General features: G+C 46.8%; 1 protein-coding gene across 3 annotated transcripts in view; it reads left to right on the top strand.

Annotated features, from left to right (window-relative positions):
• The first annotated feature begins 724 nt into the window (after positions 1–724).
• The window catches only part of SUGCT (succinyl-CoA:glutarate-CoA transferase), an 848,669-nt gene continuing 829,560 nt past the window's right edge, over positions 725–19,833 (top strand). For all 3 annotated transcript variants that reach the window (XM_083188510.1, XM_083188511.1, XM_083188512.1), the window contains exons 1-3: positions 725–966; positions 4,854–4,911; positions 5,722–5,795. In XM_083188510.1, coding sequence (XP_083044636.1) covers positions 819–966; positions 4,854–4,911; positions 5,722–5,795 — 280 coding nt within the window. In that variant the 5' untranslated portion in view covers positions 725–818. The remainder of the gene's footprint in view (positions 967–4,853; positions 4,912–5,721; positions 5,796–19,833) is intronic.

Below are 19,833 nucleotides of genomic sequence, written 5' to 3' on the forward strand. Positions count from 1 at the left end.
GTGGGGGTGGTACAGTGTGAAAAATGACATTTGGGGTGCATTTTACATGATTTCAACTCATGTCCATAATTTCTGTGAAAAATGACATTGCATTGCATCAGATCGCATGCGATGCGTTTTTTCCCTGTACGATGCCCATCGTGGGAGCAGTGATACTACACAAGTACCGGGTTGGGTACTTCCTCGCCAAAAATCCTTACGTAGTGGTGGCAGCAAAGAAGAGGAGGTACCGGATTTTTCTTGGGGGGGGGGTAAGCACTGTCTATCTCAGGCATGTCCAAACTGTGGCCCTCCAGCTGTTTTGAAACTACACAATCCAGCATGCAGTGCCATGCTTTTAGCATTCCCTAATAGCATAACTGTGGCTGGCATGCTGGAATGTGTAGTTTCACAACAGCTGGAGGGCCACAGTTTGGACATGCCTGGTCTATCTGATTATGGTCAGTCTAATTTCTAGTAGCAGCCCTGATATGAACCAAACGCACTCATCTCTAATATTAGTTACATACATGAGTGATTTCGCCTCCGTGTATTGGGTTGGGATAATGACCTCTGCCCAGTGCGGGGTACTTCAGCAGACATGCGGCTGCTGTAACTTCAGTGACAGAACCGCCCTCCCCTTGCATTATTTTCCCCCACCTCGCTCGTCCCACCACCGCCGCGACCCCGCCCTAAACTCCTCCCATAACCGGCATCCGCTCCTCCCACAGCCGCCCTCAGCTCCTCCCACAACGCTGTCCCGTCCCGGGCACAGCAACAGTGTCAGGAGACAGGAGTAGTATACGGTCTGTGTGGTGTCGCAGTGACCGCCGAGCATCATGCACCCCGCTGCCCGACTCTTGCAGGCCGCGAGGAGGAGCGCCCCGGGGGCGAGGGCGCGATCCGGAGCCTTCCTCCTCACCTCCCCCTGCTGCTTCCAGCACCCTGTGTACCCCGGGCAGAGGGGGTACTGCTGCAGCCAGAGAGGTACACGGCACACCCGCACCAGCAGAATATGACAGCACATTGTACAAACCAGTGAGGCCATAGTGCTGCACACTGTCCTGTGTGTGATGGACTTCAGCTAGTTGCGTATTAGCTGCTGTATTAACTGTAGTGGCAGAGAGCAATGTACAGCACACACCCTCCTAGCGCTGTCAGGGTGCACCTCTACTGATTCCCCTACAGCACCAGCTAGACTTTCCCCGCAGCGATGAACACGATCATCGCTGTCCATACACGCTGGGCATAATCGCCCAGTGTGTATGGACCTTTAGATCTTCTGTTAGTTCTTGTACATGGGGGAGTTCTGCAAATCTTTAGCAGGTCATTCAGTACTCTTATTTGCTAAGTAACAGAGGGTTAAGGTCCATACACACTGTATGGACCTGGACTATGCCCAGCGTGTATGGACAGCGATGATAGCGTTCATCGCTGCGGGGAAAGCCGCTCAGTGCAGCGGAGCGCTATGCAAAGCCGTCCTGAAAGCTGCTCATTTGCTGGTATAACCAGCAGATGAACGGCGGGAGCACGCAGCAGCGCTCACCGCACATCGCCGGGTCATACACACTGGGCGGCTTTGAGTTGAAAGCCGCTCAAATCTCCTGTTTTGAGTGACTTTCAGCTTAAAGTCGCCCACTGTGTATGGGCCTTTAGATGTATGAAGCAGTGATAAGGGAGGAGAAGTGATAAAGTGCCTGGTACTCGGGCTGGCCATCGACTGTCGATGTTTCCAAAACATCGGGCTCAGTGGCTCGCTGCGTTTGCCACACTTTATAAAATCAACTCCACGCCGACGTGGATAGTGGGGGTATGAAAAGGTCAGGAGGACGCGTAACCACGGGTCTTGCCACGCTTTGGGTGCATGGTTGCTTTTAAAATAGTACCATCACATCTCATCGCATGGGTCCTTATACAATGAAAAATCGCATCACATCGCACTGCAAATGGCATGCAATGCGATAAAATCCGCGGGCAGGTGTGCACCTAAAACTAACTAAGGAAAATCGCATCACATGCACACCCCCATTATCCACGTCACCCTGAAGCGTGGCGAGCGGACGCGGTTACGCATCCTCCCACCCTTTTCATACACCCACTATCCACGTCGGTGTGGAGTTGCTTTTATAAAGTGTGGCGAGCCACCGAGCCCGAAGCGTGGCGAGCGCACGCGGAATACATGTAAAGTAAGCCACGACCCCTCGCGGGGCTCGCTGCGCTCGCCACGCCGCCCAGTGTGTACGGGGCATCGATGAGTGGTGAACGCTGGTGCGCGGTCCCACATCAATACTGGCCCAGCCACTCATCTGCTGGTATTAGCGTCCTGCTATGGAAAGCCCCCCTTACCTCCGGAAAAAGTCACTAATTGGGGTGAAAACTGCTCAGTGTGTACGCATGAGCGTTTTTCATCCCAGTGATTTTCCCCATTATCTTTCACCATGCACGCTGGGCAAAAACTCTCAGTGTGTATGGACCTTGTGGATGACAAATGGGCCGTCTCCTGAAAGATGGGGTTGGTGCAAATTATTTATTTATTTTATTTATTAACAGTTTCTTATATAGCGCATACATATTCCACAAATACATATAAAGATCTGCGTTTATTTCCATGTCTTCTGGATTTTGTGCAGCTTTGAACCAGCTAATAATGTGTAGCACTTCATAATGTGTAGTAGCATTGGTGCAGGGCGGTATCCGGACTGATCATAGACTGACTCATGATAGAAAGGCATACGGTCGACCACTTATGGTCGACAGTCAAAAGGTTGACAGTCATAAGATTGACAAGGTTTAAAGGTCGACATGCTCAAAAGGTAGACATGGAAAAGGTTGATATGCATTTTTTTTACTACATTTTTAGCCAACAGGCGGTATTTCATGCCCTACCATCCACTAGGGCATGGAGGGAGAATAAAATAGGGTACTTGTGTATTAGCCGGCACCTAATTAGCATATGTACACAGTCGTAGGGTAAGCTACGCTGGCCCAATGGCTGCCTATCGTAGTTAGTGTAGTGACTCCGCGGCTCTGTCCCCGGAGTCCATGTCAAGCCTATTGAGCGCCTCTCACACAGCAACGGTAACCACCAGATCCACTGCGCTGGCGGGAACCGGCGGAGAGGGAATCATGCAGGCACAGGAAGAGAAGCGCTCCAGCTGTCTGAGATGCAGGTACATCTCAGATGCTCCTGCGTCTCAATAATTATTAGCACGTGTGCCGCATGCATAAAGGGGGTATGCTAGCGCAAGTGCGTCCTATGCACAGTAAAGGAGGCATTTTCAAACCCCCACTATCCACGCCAGTCCGAAGCGTGGTGAGCGCATGCGTTACGTGTCCTCCCAACCTATTCCTACCCTCACTATCCACGTTGGCGTAAAGTTGATTTTATAAAGTGTGGTGAGGGGACGCGGAACACGTGAAGTAATCCGCTTCCCCTTGCCACGCTTCGGGCTCAGCTCGCTGCGCTCGCCACACTTTATAGAATCAACTCCACGCCAACGTGGATAGTGGGGCTATGAACAGGTTGGGAGGACGCGTAACGTGTCCCCTCGTGGGGTTCGCTGCACTCGCCACGCTTCGGGCTGGCGTGGATAGTGGGGGTGTTTCAGAAACACATTCACACCTGCCTCCTCCTTTGTCTTTGGCAAGCTGAACATTGTCACAGGTTCTGCAGCCATTACACTGTCCCTTCACCTTTAGATATGACAGGGACACTGTCTGACTATGCTGATTCTGACAGGGACGCTCGCGGGAATACTACGCTACTTCTGACTGACTACGCTAACTACGCTGGCCGCAGGAACACTACGCTGATTCTGACAGGCTAATACACAAGTACCTAAAAAACTGTGCCGAGAGCAGTGAGGCACCGAGCCCGAAGCATGGCGAGCGCAGCAGTACACTTAGGCAGTGTCCATGTTGACCTATGTCGACATAGACACCCTAAAAAAATGTAACAAATGATGTCGACCTTTTTCAATGTCTACCTTTCGGATGACAACCTTTTGACCCTGTCGACCTCTGGACCCTGTCGCCCTTTTGACTGTCGACCATTGGACCCTGCCAACGACCATTGGACCCTGTCAACCTTTTCAATGTTGACCTTGTGACTGTCGCCCATTAGTGGTCAACCATATGATTGTAGACCTAGACACTGTAGATGATTTATACCATAACCGTGCAGGGCAAACATCAGTGTAAGAATATAAGCATCTAAAATGTTTTATTCCTTAAGATTTCCATATCTAGTTAATTGTTACAAGGCTTAACCACTTTTTAGATAGAGAGACCCTCACAGAATTGCTATAATGAGGAGTTCTGTCTGAAACAGAAGGGGGTGTCCCCGTGCAATTCCTCCTTATGTTTTCCTTATCTGGAAACCACTGGCAAGAAATAAAAAATGGCCACACTTACACTAATGTGTAGCAAATACAGGTTGAGTATCCCTTATCCAAAATCCTCGGGACCAGAAACATATTGGATAACAGATTTTTCCGGATTAAAGAATATTTTTCTCTATCATTGAGGTATCTTGCATTTATGTTGTATAAATACATCAAACACATGAAATACACACAAATATATTTTATTTGAGCATGAGATAAGGTTTCAAAACATAAAACAAAGTTTGTGAATTATCACAGGCACTGGCTTTGAATTCCAAGCAATCATTTTTTATCACATATTTAGGCCTGTTACGTTTCCTGCCCCCAGTAGTGCCAGTTACAGATGTCCCCAGTAGTGCCAGTTACAGATGTCCCCAGTAGTGCCAGTTACAGATGCCCCCAGTAGTAACTTTTAGTAAAAAAATAAAATAAAAGTAAATTCTAGAAACTATGGTTTTTGGAATGATTTTTATTTTTCTGCCTTTATAGGTACTGATGCAGACAATGTAAGACCACTGGAAGGAGTAAGAATATTGGACTTAACAAGGTGTGTGTGTGTGTGTGTGAATAAAAGAAGGTGGGGCTAATGTAACATATGCAGAGAAAGCTAGATTTGGGTGAGTTATATTGGAGATCATTCTGGTTCACACGCAAAGCTTTGAAATTTGCAGCTTTGCGTGTGCTTTAAACACCGCCCACACTAAGGAACGCCCGCCGCATGCACCGCAAATGTCCCCGCATGTATGTGAATGGGGATGTGTTTTGGGGCTCCGACAGTGGGGATGGCGAAAGTCAGAAGCTTTGACGGGGGCAATAGCAAAAAAATCCCTTGTGTGCTCACTGCGCTCGCCACGCTGCGGGACCGGTGGCTCACTATGCTCGCCACAGGTTCTATTCTCCCTCTATGGGGGTCATGGACCCCCACAAGGGAGAATAGCCCTGTGAGGATACCCTCTGTCGGAGCACTGGCAGTCGGGATCCTGATTGTTGGGATCCTCACTGTCGGAGCATCATCTGGCACCCAGCTATGATATCTTAATAACGATACTGCTATGGGAAAGAGCAAGTTGTACTTTATGTTATTACAGAAGACACTCCATTTATTGGAATACTAGTTAAAAGCACGTCAAAATGATGGCTTAGTCCCTATCTACTTTTATCTCCAATCTCTGTCACAGCTCTGCCCTGCTTAGAAGAGTCCCGGAACCAGGAGTTTAAGCATTGAGCAGAAAGTTGAGAGGGCAAAGAAGGGACCTGTCTATATAGGAATAGAAATGCATGTAATATGTCCAATTCCCTGTTAGATTTAAAAAAAAAAATGTTACCATGGAATTTAAAGAAATTAAATATTTTATAGGGTACTGGCTGGACCGTTTGCTACAATGATTCTTGGGGATCTCGGAGCTGAAATCATAAAAGTAGAAAAACCAGGTAATTGTTATGAATTTTTTTCTTTTTAGTATTGGTATTACACTGAAATACTACTAATACATATTTTATAAAGAGCAAGGAAACCTGGGCAACCTTGTGCCAAGTAAAACTGAAATGGCTCGATATTGTTGCCTCTCTAGGGCCCTCCTATTCTACAAGGATGGCCGGGAATCATCAAAAACCTGTTGAGAGCCTTCATGACCAAAAATGCAGTAACTGGCATGTGCCATTGCTGTCTGTGGGCATGATATATGGATAGACAGTATTGTAAACAGACACCTCCTGCCAGCTTCTCTGATCCGCATGAACATTGACCATCTGTGTAAGCCTTGGCATGCCCAGAAAACAGGACCGACACACCCTCATTTTCCGAAATACCGGCCATGTCCTTTCCGTACACTCAAACAGCTGAAGACTGTAACCCAATCATGCTAAGGCTTAGAAGGTACTGTGGCTGTCATTGCTTACTCATACATGCACCACCCAGCTTATTCTAATAAAAGATCTAATGCCTAATCAACCAGTAGACTGATTAGGCTTCAGCACAGGGCGCCAGGACTGTGTGTGTGTGTGGGGGGGGGGGGGGGGGGGGGGGGTACCTTGCAAGTGACAGCTGAGGAATAAAATTAAGTTATAATTTATTCCATGCTTGTTGGCTATCAACCTGATTTATGTACTGTGGTGGGTATAGTTCTTACAGTGACTGCCAGATGGCTGTGTACCTTACTTATAGAACCATTTCTGTATGTACTTTGTGCTACAGCAAGCAAGCCTCCTTCACAGACCGCGAGTAATAGATCATGCATGCCATTTGTATAACCTTCATTACATACACATGACTGGCGAGTTCCTGAACGCTCATACATGTGTGTTTAGCAGCATTACAAGCCATGGGCACATGGAACCTTTAATCAGGCCCTGAGAAGATCCCATTCAAATGTTTTAATGCCCGATCTGTTTTTTGGGGGGTTGGGAAAAGTGGGTTGACCACTGAAGATCAACCGTTTGACTGTCGAGGTTGCCCCTGTCGACCTATATTCGACCTTCAGTGGTCGACCTAATGAATGTTCACCTTCCTGTGGTCGATCTAGTAAATCTATACCTTTGTCGGAATCCGCCTTCAATGTTGTTGGAAATGGCAGAATAAAATAGGTGGTGGCAGCTATTTCCCCTGGTGTAAATAGCGGCCAAGATTGAATGTCCCCTAACTCTGCTTCTACACATTGCATTTTAGCAGGATGTAGTCGAACAGGATCCTCTTTAGCAGGATGCCGTTTTTTGCGTCTACACATTGCGTTGTAGCAGGATGCAGCAGGCTTGTGTATATATCCTTTTGAGTAAGCATCCTACTAAACAGCTCCTGTTTGACCCCATCCTGCTAAAACTCAATGGGGGAAATTTAATAGGATGAGAGATTCAGAAAGTGAGAGATTTGGTAAGAGGGTTTTCTTTAAAGCTGCAATTGTTTACACGGCAAAACCAGTTTGATTTTGCAGTGTAAATGATTGCCACTTTACAAAAAAATGAAGATTTCATACCAAATCTCTCACTTTCTGGATCTATCATCCTATTAAAATTCACCCAATGTATAGACTCAGCCATAGATTTAAATCAGAATCAGAATCAACTTTATTGGCCATGTATGCTTGCGCACACTTTTTTTTTTTTGCGGATTACAGTGCAGCATCAACCAGTGAGGGAGGGGGTGGCGAGGGGACATTACATACATTGCATTAAGACATTACATATGTCGAACACATACCCGTTGTGCTTCACAGTGCCTAGGCAGCCATCAGCGGCACCACTGGTCACTGCAAGAGCCAGGTAGGTAACAATACAAATAGAGACAGTAGTTTTCACACAGGGAGCACATACCTGCTGAGCTGCACAGTGCCTAGGCAGCCATCAGCGGCACCAGTGGTCATTGCAGCAGCCAGGTAGGTAGTGACATAAGCGGGGACAGTACAGTTATCACACAAAGAACATATACCTGCCGAGCTGCATAGCGCCTAGGCTGCCATCAGCGGCGCCACTGGTCGTTGCAGCAGCCAGGTAGGTAACAGTTATAGCAGAGACACTACAGTTATCACACGGGAGACACAGGGTTACTTATGGTTGAGCCATTTGCGGCGCCATCTTCCTGTACGGAGGGCCAGCGTGGGGGTCAGGGCGGGTTGCGGGGGGGGGAGAGAGTCAATGAGGCCAGGAGAGTGTCTCTGCCGCTGAGCTGGTGCCTGAAGGGGGGGGGGGGGGGAATCTTGTCCACGGTCGGGAGGAGGGGGGGGGGTGATCCTGCTGGGGTCTGGGTGTCATGCCGGGGCCCCCATGGTCAATGTGCCCCCTGACCTGGCCGGATGATAGCTGGTGTGATGCAGGTCCTGCCCTTCCCCCACCTGCATTGTGCTGGCATTTCCCCAAATGCAGTGTGCAGGGTGATCGTCTGATGGTGCTGCCAGGGGGGGGAGGCCGCAGTGCTGCCTGATGGTGCTGCCAGGGGGGGGAGGCCACAGTTCTGCCCGATGGTGCTGCCGGGGGTGGCCCGCAGTGCTGCCCGATGGTGTTGCCGGGGGGGCCCGCAGTGCTGCCCGATGGTGCTGCCGGGGGGGGGGCCGCAGTGCTGCCCGATGGTGCTGCCGGGGTGGGGCCGCAGTGCTGCCCGATGGTGCTGCCGGGGGGGGGCCCGCAGTGCTGCCCGATGGTGCTGCAGGGGGGCCCCGCAGTGCTGCCCGATGGTGCTGCGGGGGGGAGCACAGCGCCGTCCGCCTCTGGTCGGGTGTCGTCGCATCCTGCGCCAAGGACACAGCGCTCGCTTCCTCACCGTCTCCTCCCTCAGATCGCCTCCTCCGCTCTACTCCCTCCGACCGCCTCCTCTGCCCACCGCCGCCGCTTCCATCGCCACTCTGCTCCGGAGGCCGGGGATGGTGGAGCTCCGTGGATGGGAGATCGGAGCTCCACGTGATGCGACCATCCCCGGCCCCACCGGAAGTCATAAGTTGTGCAGACTCCTTCTGGCCAGACAGGTCCCATTAACCCCTTACCGCCGCAGCCTGTTTTTGCCTTCCTGACAGAGCCCTTTTTTTCAAATCTGACATGTATCACTTTATGTGGGGATAACTTTTTATTGCTTTTACTTATCCCAGTGATTTTGAGATTGTTTTCTCGTGACACATTGTACTTTAAGTTAGTGGTAAATTTTGGTCGATACAGTCTGTGTTTATTTGTGAAAAATACCAAAATGTCGTAAAAAAATGGAAAATTTTGCGATTTGCAAAATGTTCAATTTTCTGCTTGTGAGACAAATAATCTTACCACTCAAAATAGTTAATAACAAACAAAGACCATATGTCTACTTTATGTTGCCATCATTATTTCAACCTCCTTTTCATTTTTTTGGACACTAGGAGGCTTAAAATATGAATAGCAAATTCTCAAATTTTCAAGAAAATTTCAAACACTGATTTTTTTAGGGACCAGTTCAGTTCTGATGTGACTTTGAGGGACTTGTATGTGAGACACCCCCATAAATGATGCCATTTCAAAAACTGCACCCCTCACAGTATTCAAAACAGCATTTTGGAAGTTTGTTAACCCTTTAGGTGTTTCACAGGAATTAAAACAAAGTGTAGGTGAAATTTCAAAATTTCATTTTTTTTTGCAGATTTCCAAATTTAATAGATTTTTCTAAGGAACACAGTAGATTTTACTAGAGAAATGTGACTAAAAATTGATTCCCCCAATTCTTTTGTTTTCATAAATATCCTATATGTGGCCCTAGTGTGCACGTTGACCAAACCACAGGCTTCATAATAGAAGGAGCACCTACTTGATTTTGGAGCCTCCTTTTTATGAGATTAATTTTTAGGCACCATGTAGGTTTCTAGGCACCATAAGATGCTAAAAGTTAGGAACCTCCCCCACAAGTGACCCCATTTTGCAAACTACACCCTTCAGGGAATTCATCTAGGGGTATAGTGTACATTTCAAACCCCCAGGGGTTTCACCAATTTTGATAAAACTGGGCTGTGCAAATGAAAAATTACATTTTTTTACACAAAAATGCAGTTCTGGCTCAAAATTTTTCATTTTCATAAGGTATGAAGGAGAAAAAGCACCCCAAAATCTGTGCCGCAATTTCTCCCGAGTATGGAAATGCCTCATATGTGACCAAAAAATACCAGTTGGGTGCATGGCAGGACTCAGAAGGGAAGGAGTGATATTTGGATTTTGAAACACAGATTCTGTGGAATGAATGGTGGGTGCTATGTCGCATTAGCAAGACCCCCAAAGCACCAATACAGTGGAACCCCCCCACAAGTGACCCCATTTTGCAAACTACACCCCTCAGGGAATTCATCTAGGGGTATAGTGTACATTTCAAACCCCCAGGGGTTTCACCAATTTTGATACAACTGGGCTGTGCAAATGAAAAATTACATTTTTTACACAAAAATGCAGTTCTGGCTCAAAATTTTTCATTTTCATAAGGAATGAAGGAGAAAAAGCACCCCAAAATCTGTGCCCCAATTTCTTCCGAGTATGGCAATGCTTCATATGTGACCAAAAAATACCAGTTGGGTGCATGGCAGGACTCAGAAGGGAAGGAGTGATATTTGGATTTTGAAACACAGATTCTGTGGAATGAATGGTGGGTGCTATGTCGCATTAGCAAGACCCCCAAAGCACCAATACAGTGGAACCCCCCCACAAGTGACCCCATTTTGCAAACTACACCCCTCAGGGAATTCATCTAGGGGTATAGTGTACATTTCAAACCCCCAGGGGTTTCACTAATTTTGATACAACTGGGCTGTGCAAATGAAAAATTACATTTTTTTACACAAAAATGCAGTTCTGGCTCAAAATTTTTCATTTTCATAAGGTATGAAGGAGAAAAAGCACCCCAAAATCTGTGCCCCAATTTCTCCCGAGTATGGCAATGCCTCATATGTGACCAAAAAATACCAGTTTGGGTGCATGGCAGGACTCAGAAGGGAAGGAGTGATTTTTGGATTTTGCAGCTCAGATTCTGGTGGAATGAATGGTGGGTGCTATGTGGCATTAGCAAGACCCCCGAAGCACGGTGAAATGATGAACCTAATAATCCATAGATGTGTGGTATATTTTAAAACACTCCTTTATACATAGGCCGGGTTTGTCGGGGCAAGTTTCACAGTGGAAAATAGTATCCTTTCTTATTCCCTTTTTATAGCAAACTTTGCACCTTTTTTGTGTCCTGCCCTTTTTTGCAGTGGATGGGATTTCGTTAGGAAAATGCTGCCCTGGTACAATACGGGGGCCAGTACTAGAAGTACTGGGGCCCTCTGCCTGCTGGTTCCCAAATATTAGGCCCTTTATGACTTCCTCTTGAAAGTGCATAAATGTCCCCCTCTGGCTGGTAGAACGGAATAGCAAGTAAGCGTTATACAGTGCCATCTGGATGATATACACGGCCAGCTTCTTGTACCAGATTTTTGTTTTCCGCAGGGCACTGTACGGCTTCAGTACCTGATCTGAAAGATCCACTCCGCCCATGTACTTATTGTAATCTAGGATACAATTAGGTTTTGAGGTGTGGGTACTGGTACCTCGTACAGGGACGGAGGTGGTACTGTCTCCATGAATTGTTGTCAGTATAAGGACATCCCTCTTGTCCTTATATTTGACCAACAACATATTTTCGGTGGATTGTGCCCTGCTTTCACCCCTTCTCAGTACTTGGGCAATGTGCGTTTTTGGGAGGCCTCTTTGGTTCTTGCGCACAGTACCGCAAGCTGCTGTACCTCTTGAACCAAGGGCCTTAAACAGGGGGATGCTAGTGTAAAAGTTATCCACATAGAGGTGATAACCTTTATCCAGGAAGGGGTGCACTAAATCCCAGACAATTTTTCCACTAACACCTACGAGGGAGGGGGGGCATTCTGGCGGTTCAATTCTTGAATCCTTCCCTTCATATACCCTAAACCTGTGGGTGTACCCTGAGGTGCTTTCACACAGTTTATACATTTTTATGCCATACCTTGCCCTCTTACTGGGAAGGGACTGGCGGAATTTAACCCTTCCTTTAAAATGTATAAGGGACTCGTCGATACAAATAAATTTTTCAGGGATGTACATCTCTGCAAATTTGGCACTGAAATGATCAATGACCGGCCTGACTTTGAATAGCCGGTCAAAGGTGGGATCATCTCTGGGTGGGCACTGTGCATTATCGGTGTAATGTAAAAATTTAAGGATTGTCTCAAAACGAGTCCGAGTCATGGCCATACGGTAAAGTGGGGTGCTGTACAGAACATCTGTACTCCAATATTGCCTAATTTCTGGCTTTTTTACTATGCCCATATGTAACACCAGACCCCAAAACGTCATCATCGCTACTGCATCTACAGGGGTCCACCTAGCAAATGATGATGTGGGGTTTTGAGCAATAAACTGCTGGGCATATAAATTACTTTGGTCCACCATTAAATTTATAAAATCATCAGAGAAAAATAATTTGAAAAAGTCAATTTCTCTGAGACCTGTTGAATCAAATTGGATTCCTGGGATGGCCAAAAACTCAGGAACCTGGGGCTCAAAATTGTCTGGTGGTGGGGTCCATACAGGATCAATCATTTGGGGGGGGGTCTCAGCTGCTCTACGGGGGCGTCTTTGAGGGGGTCCCTCATCACTAGAGGAGGAAGATGAGGTTAAGACGAATCCTTCAAATTCCCCGCTTGCATCACTGGCTGTGTCAGAGTCAGAGGCAAGCATGGCATATGCCTCCTCCGCTGAATACATTCTTTTGGATGACTGGGATGACATTTGGGATGACATTTGGGATGCCATTTTTATTTTTGTGTTTCTGTAAGTGTAATGTTTCAACACGTGTATAGCGTAGGGGGGGTACAAACTTTATTTCAACACGGGGGGTATGTAGTGTGTAGTGTGTATGTAGTGCAGAAAAAAAATTACTTTATACAGGAATTTGATCCCAATAAAAAAAAAAAAAATTAGATCAACCCTGTGGCAAAAATGCTGATCTGTGATGTACGTCACTCAGCAACTTCAAGGCAGCTTTTGGTACAACCTTGAAGGGGTTAAAAAAAAAAAAAAAAAGGTCCTGCGCCAAAAATTGAGCACAGATGTTGGTTAGTAACGTCCGTCACTGAACAGCGCTCAAAGGCAACAGGAATTTGATCCCAAAAAAAATAGATCATCCCTGTGCCGAAAATGCTGATCAGTGATGTACGTCACTGATCAGCGCACCGTGGCCAAAAAAAAAAAGGTGATCAGTGATGCGACACTGATTACCAGTGAGGGGCAGCAGGTGCACAACCTTTGGTGCAACTGACAGTGCAACTGACAGCAACTGACAGGTATATATATATAAAAAAAAAAAAAACCCTGCACCCCCAAAAAGTTGCTGATCAGTTAATTTATACTGATCAGCACAAAAGGGGGGGCAGCAGTCAGTTGCACAGGCAGCACAACCTTTGGTGCAACTGACAGGTATATATATAAAAAAAAAAACCCTGCACCCCCAAAAAGTTGCTGATCAGCACAGATATACTGATCAGCACAAAAGGGGGGGGGGGGCAGCAGACACAAAATATAGCACTCTCTATCACTCTCTGTCACTATCTCTCACTATCTCTTACTATCTCTCACTATCTCTCACTATCTCACTCAGCAGCAGCACACAGGAAGTCACAAGATCCAGGAAGCATCCAGCTGCTGGCAGCACGCTACCAGCGGTGATCAGGTAAGTATCAGGCAAGGATCAGGTCAGTATATCACGACAGATTGGCACGGTGACCGCTCTGCACGCAATTCCAGACCGGAATGGCGTCTGCAGCGCAGTCACCGTTAGTTTAAATCACGCGCCATGGCTGTGATTGGTCCATCGGTCCGACGGACCAATCACAGCCTTGGGGGCAGGTGGGGTGAGGTGTGGTCATCACCGGTGACCACCGGTGACCCCCTCACACCCCCTTACACCCGGCGGTGATTGATCCCTGTGTTACCGAGCGTCTGATTCGCCGGTAACACAGGAAAACGCTGCGATTGGCTGTTCACATTGAACAGCCAATCGCAGCGATCGCCGACGGGGGGGAGGCATCGCCGCCCCCCCCCCTGGGCATGCTGGGACATGTCTGCTGTCAGGGACAGCAGACATGTTTAAACTGTCACCGCGTCTATAGACGCGGTGACAGTTTAAAGTCATGACGTATATATACGTCATGTGTCGGGAAGTACATCCCGGCCATGACGTATATATACGTCAAATGTCGGGAAGGGGTTAAAAGGGACCTTTCAAAACGCAATGTGTAGACACTCCTAGGGGTTAATCCATTTAGCTGCAAAGGGTGCGAGTTGCCGTTGCATGTAAAAGCCAGTAACAGCACTGCATCTCACATCCCTCCATGAGTTCTGGCTGCTGTAAAGTGAAGCTGTTTCCACGTTAATTCCAACATGCTATCTATTTACAGCTACTTGGATTGACCCCTTAAAACAGGCATATCCAAACTGTGGCCTTCCAGCTATTGTGAAACTACACATCCCAGCATGCATTGTGAAAGTTTCAGCACTCCCAAATAGCAAGTGTGGCAAGGTATGATGGGACTTGTAGTTTCACAACAGCTGGAGGACCATAGTTTGGACATGCCTGCCTTAGAGTGTCGCTAGAACACAGCCCTTGAATTTTCAATCTATCCAGGATACATATGGCATTACAGCAGTAAATATGCCGGCGATCATAATACTGACCCCGGCATTCCGACAGTGGAAATTGATACAGGAACTCCAAGGGCACCCTATCTCTCTTCCGGGTGCCAAATGGGGTCCCGACAGTCGGGATCCCGACAGTCATTTACCCGAAGTCGGGATCCCGACTGTCAAAACTCAGACAGAAGGGTTCCCGATGGCCACCGGTTATTCTCCTTCTTGGGGGTCCACGACCCCCATAGAGGGAGAATAGACGCTCCCCACCATTCCCGCAGCGTGGCGAGCACAGCGATCCTGCAAGGGGCTTTGTTGCGGTCACCATGCAGTCGGGATCCCGACGTCGGGCTCATGATTGTCGGGATCCCGACTGTCGGTACTTTATACCTCTCTTCCATAGCCCCTTAACCCTACCTTGTAGCTGACTGCATCCGATCTTACCCAACTGCAACATGGTTTTACCAAGGTACAAATTTCTCCTTTTCTTTTTTTGCTCTGCTCTTTACTCTGAAACAAGTCAACACTAAAGTATGGGAGTATAAAGTCACAAGACATCACTGTCTTCCACATTTTTGCATTGTCATAAATAGTCTCTATTAAATAGCAAAAAGAAAGCTTTGCCTACGCTGCAGTCAGAGTTAATGTTTGCAAACACTGTCACTAAGGGGCAAAGGTGAATTGGTGTAAGTGACCTAGTTTTACACACTTATTAAACTATTGAACTTGAGTGTTTTAAACACAGAACAAATTATATGGTAAAACAAAACAATTATTTTATACTGTTATCAGTTGTACTATACAAATGGAATAATCTTAGCCAAACATGCAACAACAGTATGGACCAAATACTGTAAACCAGTAAATACAAATCTGTATAAACACAACATTTAAAACATTGCAACAACATGTCAGTGGGGTATATTCCTTGTTTCAGCTGTTCATAGCATGATTTACATACTGTAGAATGGTATGCAGTCCTTATGTGCACAGTGTTTAGATGGGAAGGTCAAAACAAGCAAAAGGTTGATATGAAAAAAGTTGCCCTGCAAAAATGTCGACATGAGTTTTTCTTGATTTAAAAAAAAAAGACTTCTTCCTGCTTTACCATGCGCAGTGAGGTACTGTGCCCGAACGATGCGAGGGGACGTGGTATACTTATACGGTGACCTGTGTCGTCATAGATACAAAAAAAAAAAACAGCAACAAAATCATGTCACCTTTTACAAGTTGACATTTTGACCATGTCGACCTATTGCATGTCAACCCTTTCCATATGTTGACCTATTGACTGTCGACCTCATGACCCAGCCATACCCCTGTAGAATGAATCTCTAGTCTAGTGCTTCCATACAGATGTGTCCACGTACATGTAGCCTCATTTCACCCTTCTATTGGCACAACTCTGGTAGCTCCGCTTCCATTAACTAGTGTCTTATGTGCGTAATGGATCTATCTGCATACAAAATGCTATGTTACAGTATTTCCCAGGAACACAATGTAACATTCTATTTCTTATGCAGATACATCTGCAGTGACACACTCTGAGGGGGTGATTCAGGTTGGTTTGCAAAAGCAATCTGCTTCCTTAATGGACAAAACCATGTGCATTGCAGGTGGGGTAGATGTAACATGTGCAGAGAGAGTAAGATTTGTTTGAGTTATTTTGTTTCTGTGAATGGTAAATACTGGCTGCATTTTCTTACACTGCGATTTAGATTTAAGTTTGAACACACCTCACCCAAATATATCTCTCTCTCTGCACATGTTACTCCAACATGGAGTGCACGTGGTTTTGTCCATTAAAGAAGAAGTTTGCTTTTGCAAACCTACCAGAATCACCCCCTAAATTTAGACATGCTGCATATAATTTAAATCAAGCTGCGTATTCGTCCTTTTCTCTATTTAATGTAAAAAGTCGCAAAAAGATGCCCAGCACTACGGAGTCACATGGAGCTTGCGTGTTATGTATGACGCGACTTGTATCGTATAGGAGGATAGATGTATTAGAACACATCTGTATGTGGCAACATATTACAGTAATTGCATGTACCAATGTTTTCTATCATAATAAAATTGGATGTACCGTATATACTCGAGTATAAGTCGACCCGAATATAAGCCGAGGCACCTAATTTTACAACAAAAAACTAGGAAAACTTATTGACTCACGTGGGACCCTCACTCGACTATAAGCTGAGGGGGGGGGGCTTTTCAGCATAAAAAATGTTCTGAAAAAGTAGGCTTATACTCAAGTAAATAGGGTAAAGCTGGGTACACATATATACAATCCAACCGTTTGTCCGACTGTACTCCCGTCGGACCGTCCACAAACAACAGCCGATCACGCGCGTACACACCTGTACAATTTTACTTGCGACGTCCGATGTACTCCCGTCCAAACAGTCGCAAGAAAAAGATTGTACCACCGTACACACTCTCTCGATTTGGGCTTTTGACACGATATATATGAACAAAATTATCATAATGGGCTGGGTTAAGGGCATACCAAAACAAAGAGGCGTGAGTACAGAACCTAAACAAAAGTGACGGGGTACGCGTCTACTAAACTTCAGTATAGAAATGCCGGACTGGTCCCGCAGTTAAATTTGAGAGGCACAAGCAGACAGACAATAGCCCTTAAAATGGCCAAGGATAATACAAGGCACAGTTGCTAATATTTCAATATGCATTACATAATGTGACACACACGGAGCTCCAAACTTCTATAAAGCCGGGTATGCGACTAGTCAGTTTGCGGTAGTCACCCTGCCAAACTTCTATAAAGCCGGGTATGGGAGTATAGTCAGTTTGTGGTAGTCACCCTGTAGTCGCATACCCGGCTTTATAGCAGTTTGGCAGGGTGACTACCGCAAACTGACTAGTCGCAGACCTGGGTCAGCCCTGCCTTTCCTTGTTGATATATATATATCTATATATCTATATCTATATATATATATATATATATATATATATAGATATCTATAGATATATATAGATATCTATATATATATATAGATATACATATCTATATAGATATATATATAGATATATATCTATATATATATATATATATATATAGATATATATATATCTATATATATAGATATATATCTATATATATATAGATCTATATAGATCTATCTATATAGCTTGGAGGGGGTAGAGGGGGGAAGCTGTCCCCGGGTGTTGTGGGGGTAGAGGGGGGAAGCTGTCCCCGGGTGCTGCGGGAGGAGGGGGGTCCCTGCGGCTACTGAGTGGAGATGGGGTACCTGTCAGCGGCCAGCCTGACACGGCGCTGCCACTGCTGTATCTCCCCCGCTGCTGTATCTCTTGCGGAGGATGGCGGTGTCGGCGGTCCCTCGGCGGTCAGTGTCGGCGGTTCCTCTGGCGCAGGGGAAAAGACCCTATGATTGCCGGCGCTGCTGTATCTCCCCCCCGGCGGCCGGTCCTTGCGGCGGATGGACAGTCAGTGTCGGCGGTCCCTCTGGCGCAGGGAAAATAGTACTATTTCTTTCCCCTGCGCCAGAGGGACCGCCGACACTGACTGTCCATCCGCCGCAAGGACCGGCCGCCGGGGGGAGATACAGCAGCGCCGGCAATCATAGGGTCTTTTCCCCTGCGCCAGAGGGACCGCCGACACTGACCGCCGACACCGCCATCCGCCGCAAGAGATACAGCAGCGGGGGAGATACAGCAGTGGCAGCGCCGTGTCAGGCTGGCCGCTGACAGGTACCCCATCTCCACTCAAAATAGGGTCTTTTCCCCTGCGCCAGAGGGACCGCCGACACTGACCGCCGACACCGCCATCCGCCGCAAGAGATACAGTAGTCACCCTGCCAAACTGCTATAAAGCCGGGTATGCAACTACAGGGTGACTACCGCAACTGTAACTATTGTAGTTCATTATTTCTATAAAGCCGGGTATGCGAGTATAGTCAGTTTGCGGTAGTCACCCTGTAGTCGCATACCCGGCTTTATAGCAGTTTGGTGCTCATTATGTGCATGGCGCCACTCCTCCATATACACGGTGCTGCTGCTCCCCATACACTGCACCACTTCTGCTCCTGTGACCCCCTTACACTGCGCCTCTCCTTCCTTGACCTGGGGCTCTTCCTCCTGTGCCTGCACTGAGTGGGGAGACGGTAGATGGTGCGCAGGGCATCCGCATAGAGGGACTATGAGCCTGTCAGTCTGGTCTCTAGATCAAGTCTAGCAACAGCGCTGGTAAGAAATTATGTACAGTATCTTTTTCAATATATTTTTGTACTTTGTATCTTTTTCAGTTCTGCTTATATCATGAATCTTTGATCTGTTTTCTGGGCTGCTTGCCAGTTATACAATGTAACTGTTTTATGGTTAGTTCTTCATTGGTTAAGCTTCTTACGGGAGTTTGCAGAGTTTTATCGGAGAGCAATATTTTCTTATTTAAACAGGTAATTTGGGGCTGTATTCTGGTAGCTTCTCTCTTAAAAAGACAATGTGTGAAGTTATTTTGTTTCATATATTATTTCTTATTTGCATATAGGCAGTTTGATTTAAGGTGTACATGTGAATGCATTAATTCCTTCTTTAGTAATTAATCCTTTGTCTGGAATAATTTGGCATCCATACTCAGTCATATGCAAATCCTTGTGTGTCATTCAATTATTAATTCCCTTCACTGGTGTGATATGAGTGATTATTTGTTACACAACAGTTGTTTCCAGCTATTAATATCTGTGTCTAGCTCTGTACGGGCTTCCACAGTTTTTGGAGCATAACCCGTCTACATAGAACTTTAGTCACCCTGCCGATAGTCATATATATATAAGTCAGCCGGCAGGGTGACTAAAGTTCTATGTAGACGGGTTATGCGTGTAAACTTTAGTCAGCCGGCAGCGCTGCTGCAGTCGCTCTCTCTGTGCCTGGATCTGGATGTGTCTGACTGGTACCAGTGCTGCAACCCCCTCTGGATCTAGTGGATCTTACTGACCGAGTCAAGGAGCAGCAGGTCCCCTGTGTGAGGCATGGTAGTGTCCCCTAGTCATGTATGTGCCAGGGATTCATACTGTAGCTGCGGGCGAAGTCGCGCGACCCGGGCTGTCCTGTCCCTCCATGCCTATGGGTACAGTGTTGCTGGTGGGTGCGTGGTGCAGCTGCAGAGCTACTGTGTGAGGAGTCAGAGTTCCAGGGCTGGTGCAGGTTGGGCTTTTGGGAGTCGGGATTTTACTGGGGTTCCCAAACGCTGCATGTGTCGTTCCCTTTGGAAATTGAAGTTGCTGCTGTTTGAGGTCCATTGAAATGAATCTCTCTGAAAGCTGGGCTGCAAACAAGATGAACCCCCCCTCCGCGCCGCTGG

This window comes from Crinia signifera, chromosome 5 (genome assembly GCF_055691185.1).
Source record: "Crinia signifera chromosome 5, ASM5569118v1, whole genome shotgun sequence".
NCBI lineage: Eukaryota > Metazoa > Chordata > Amphibia > Anura > Myobatrachidae > Crinia > Crinia signifera.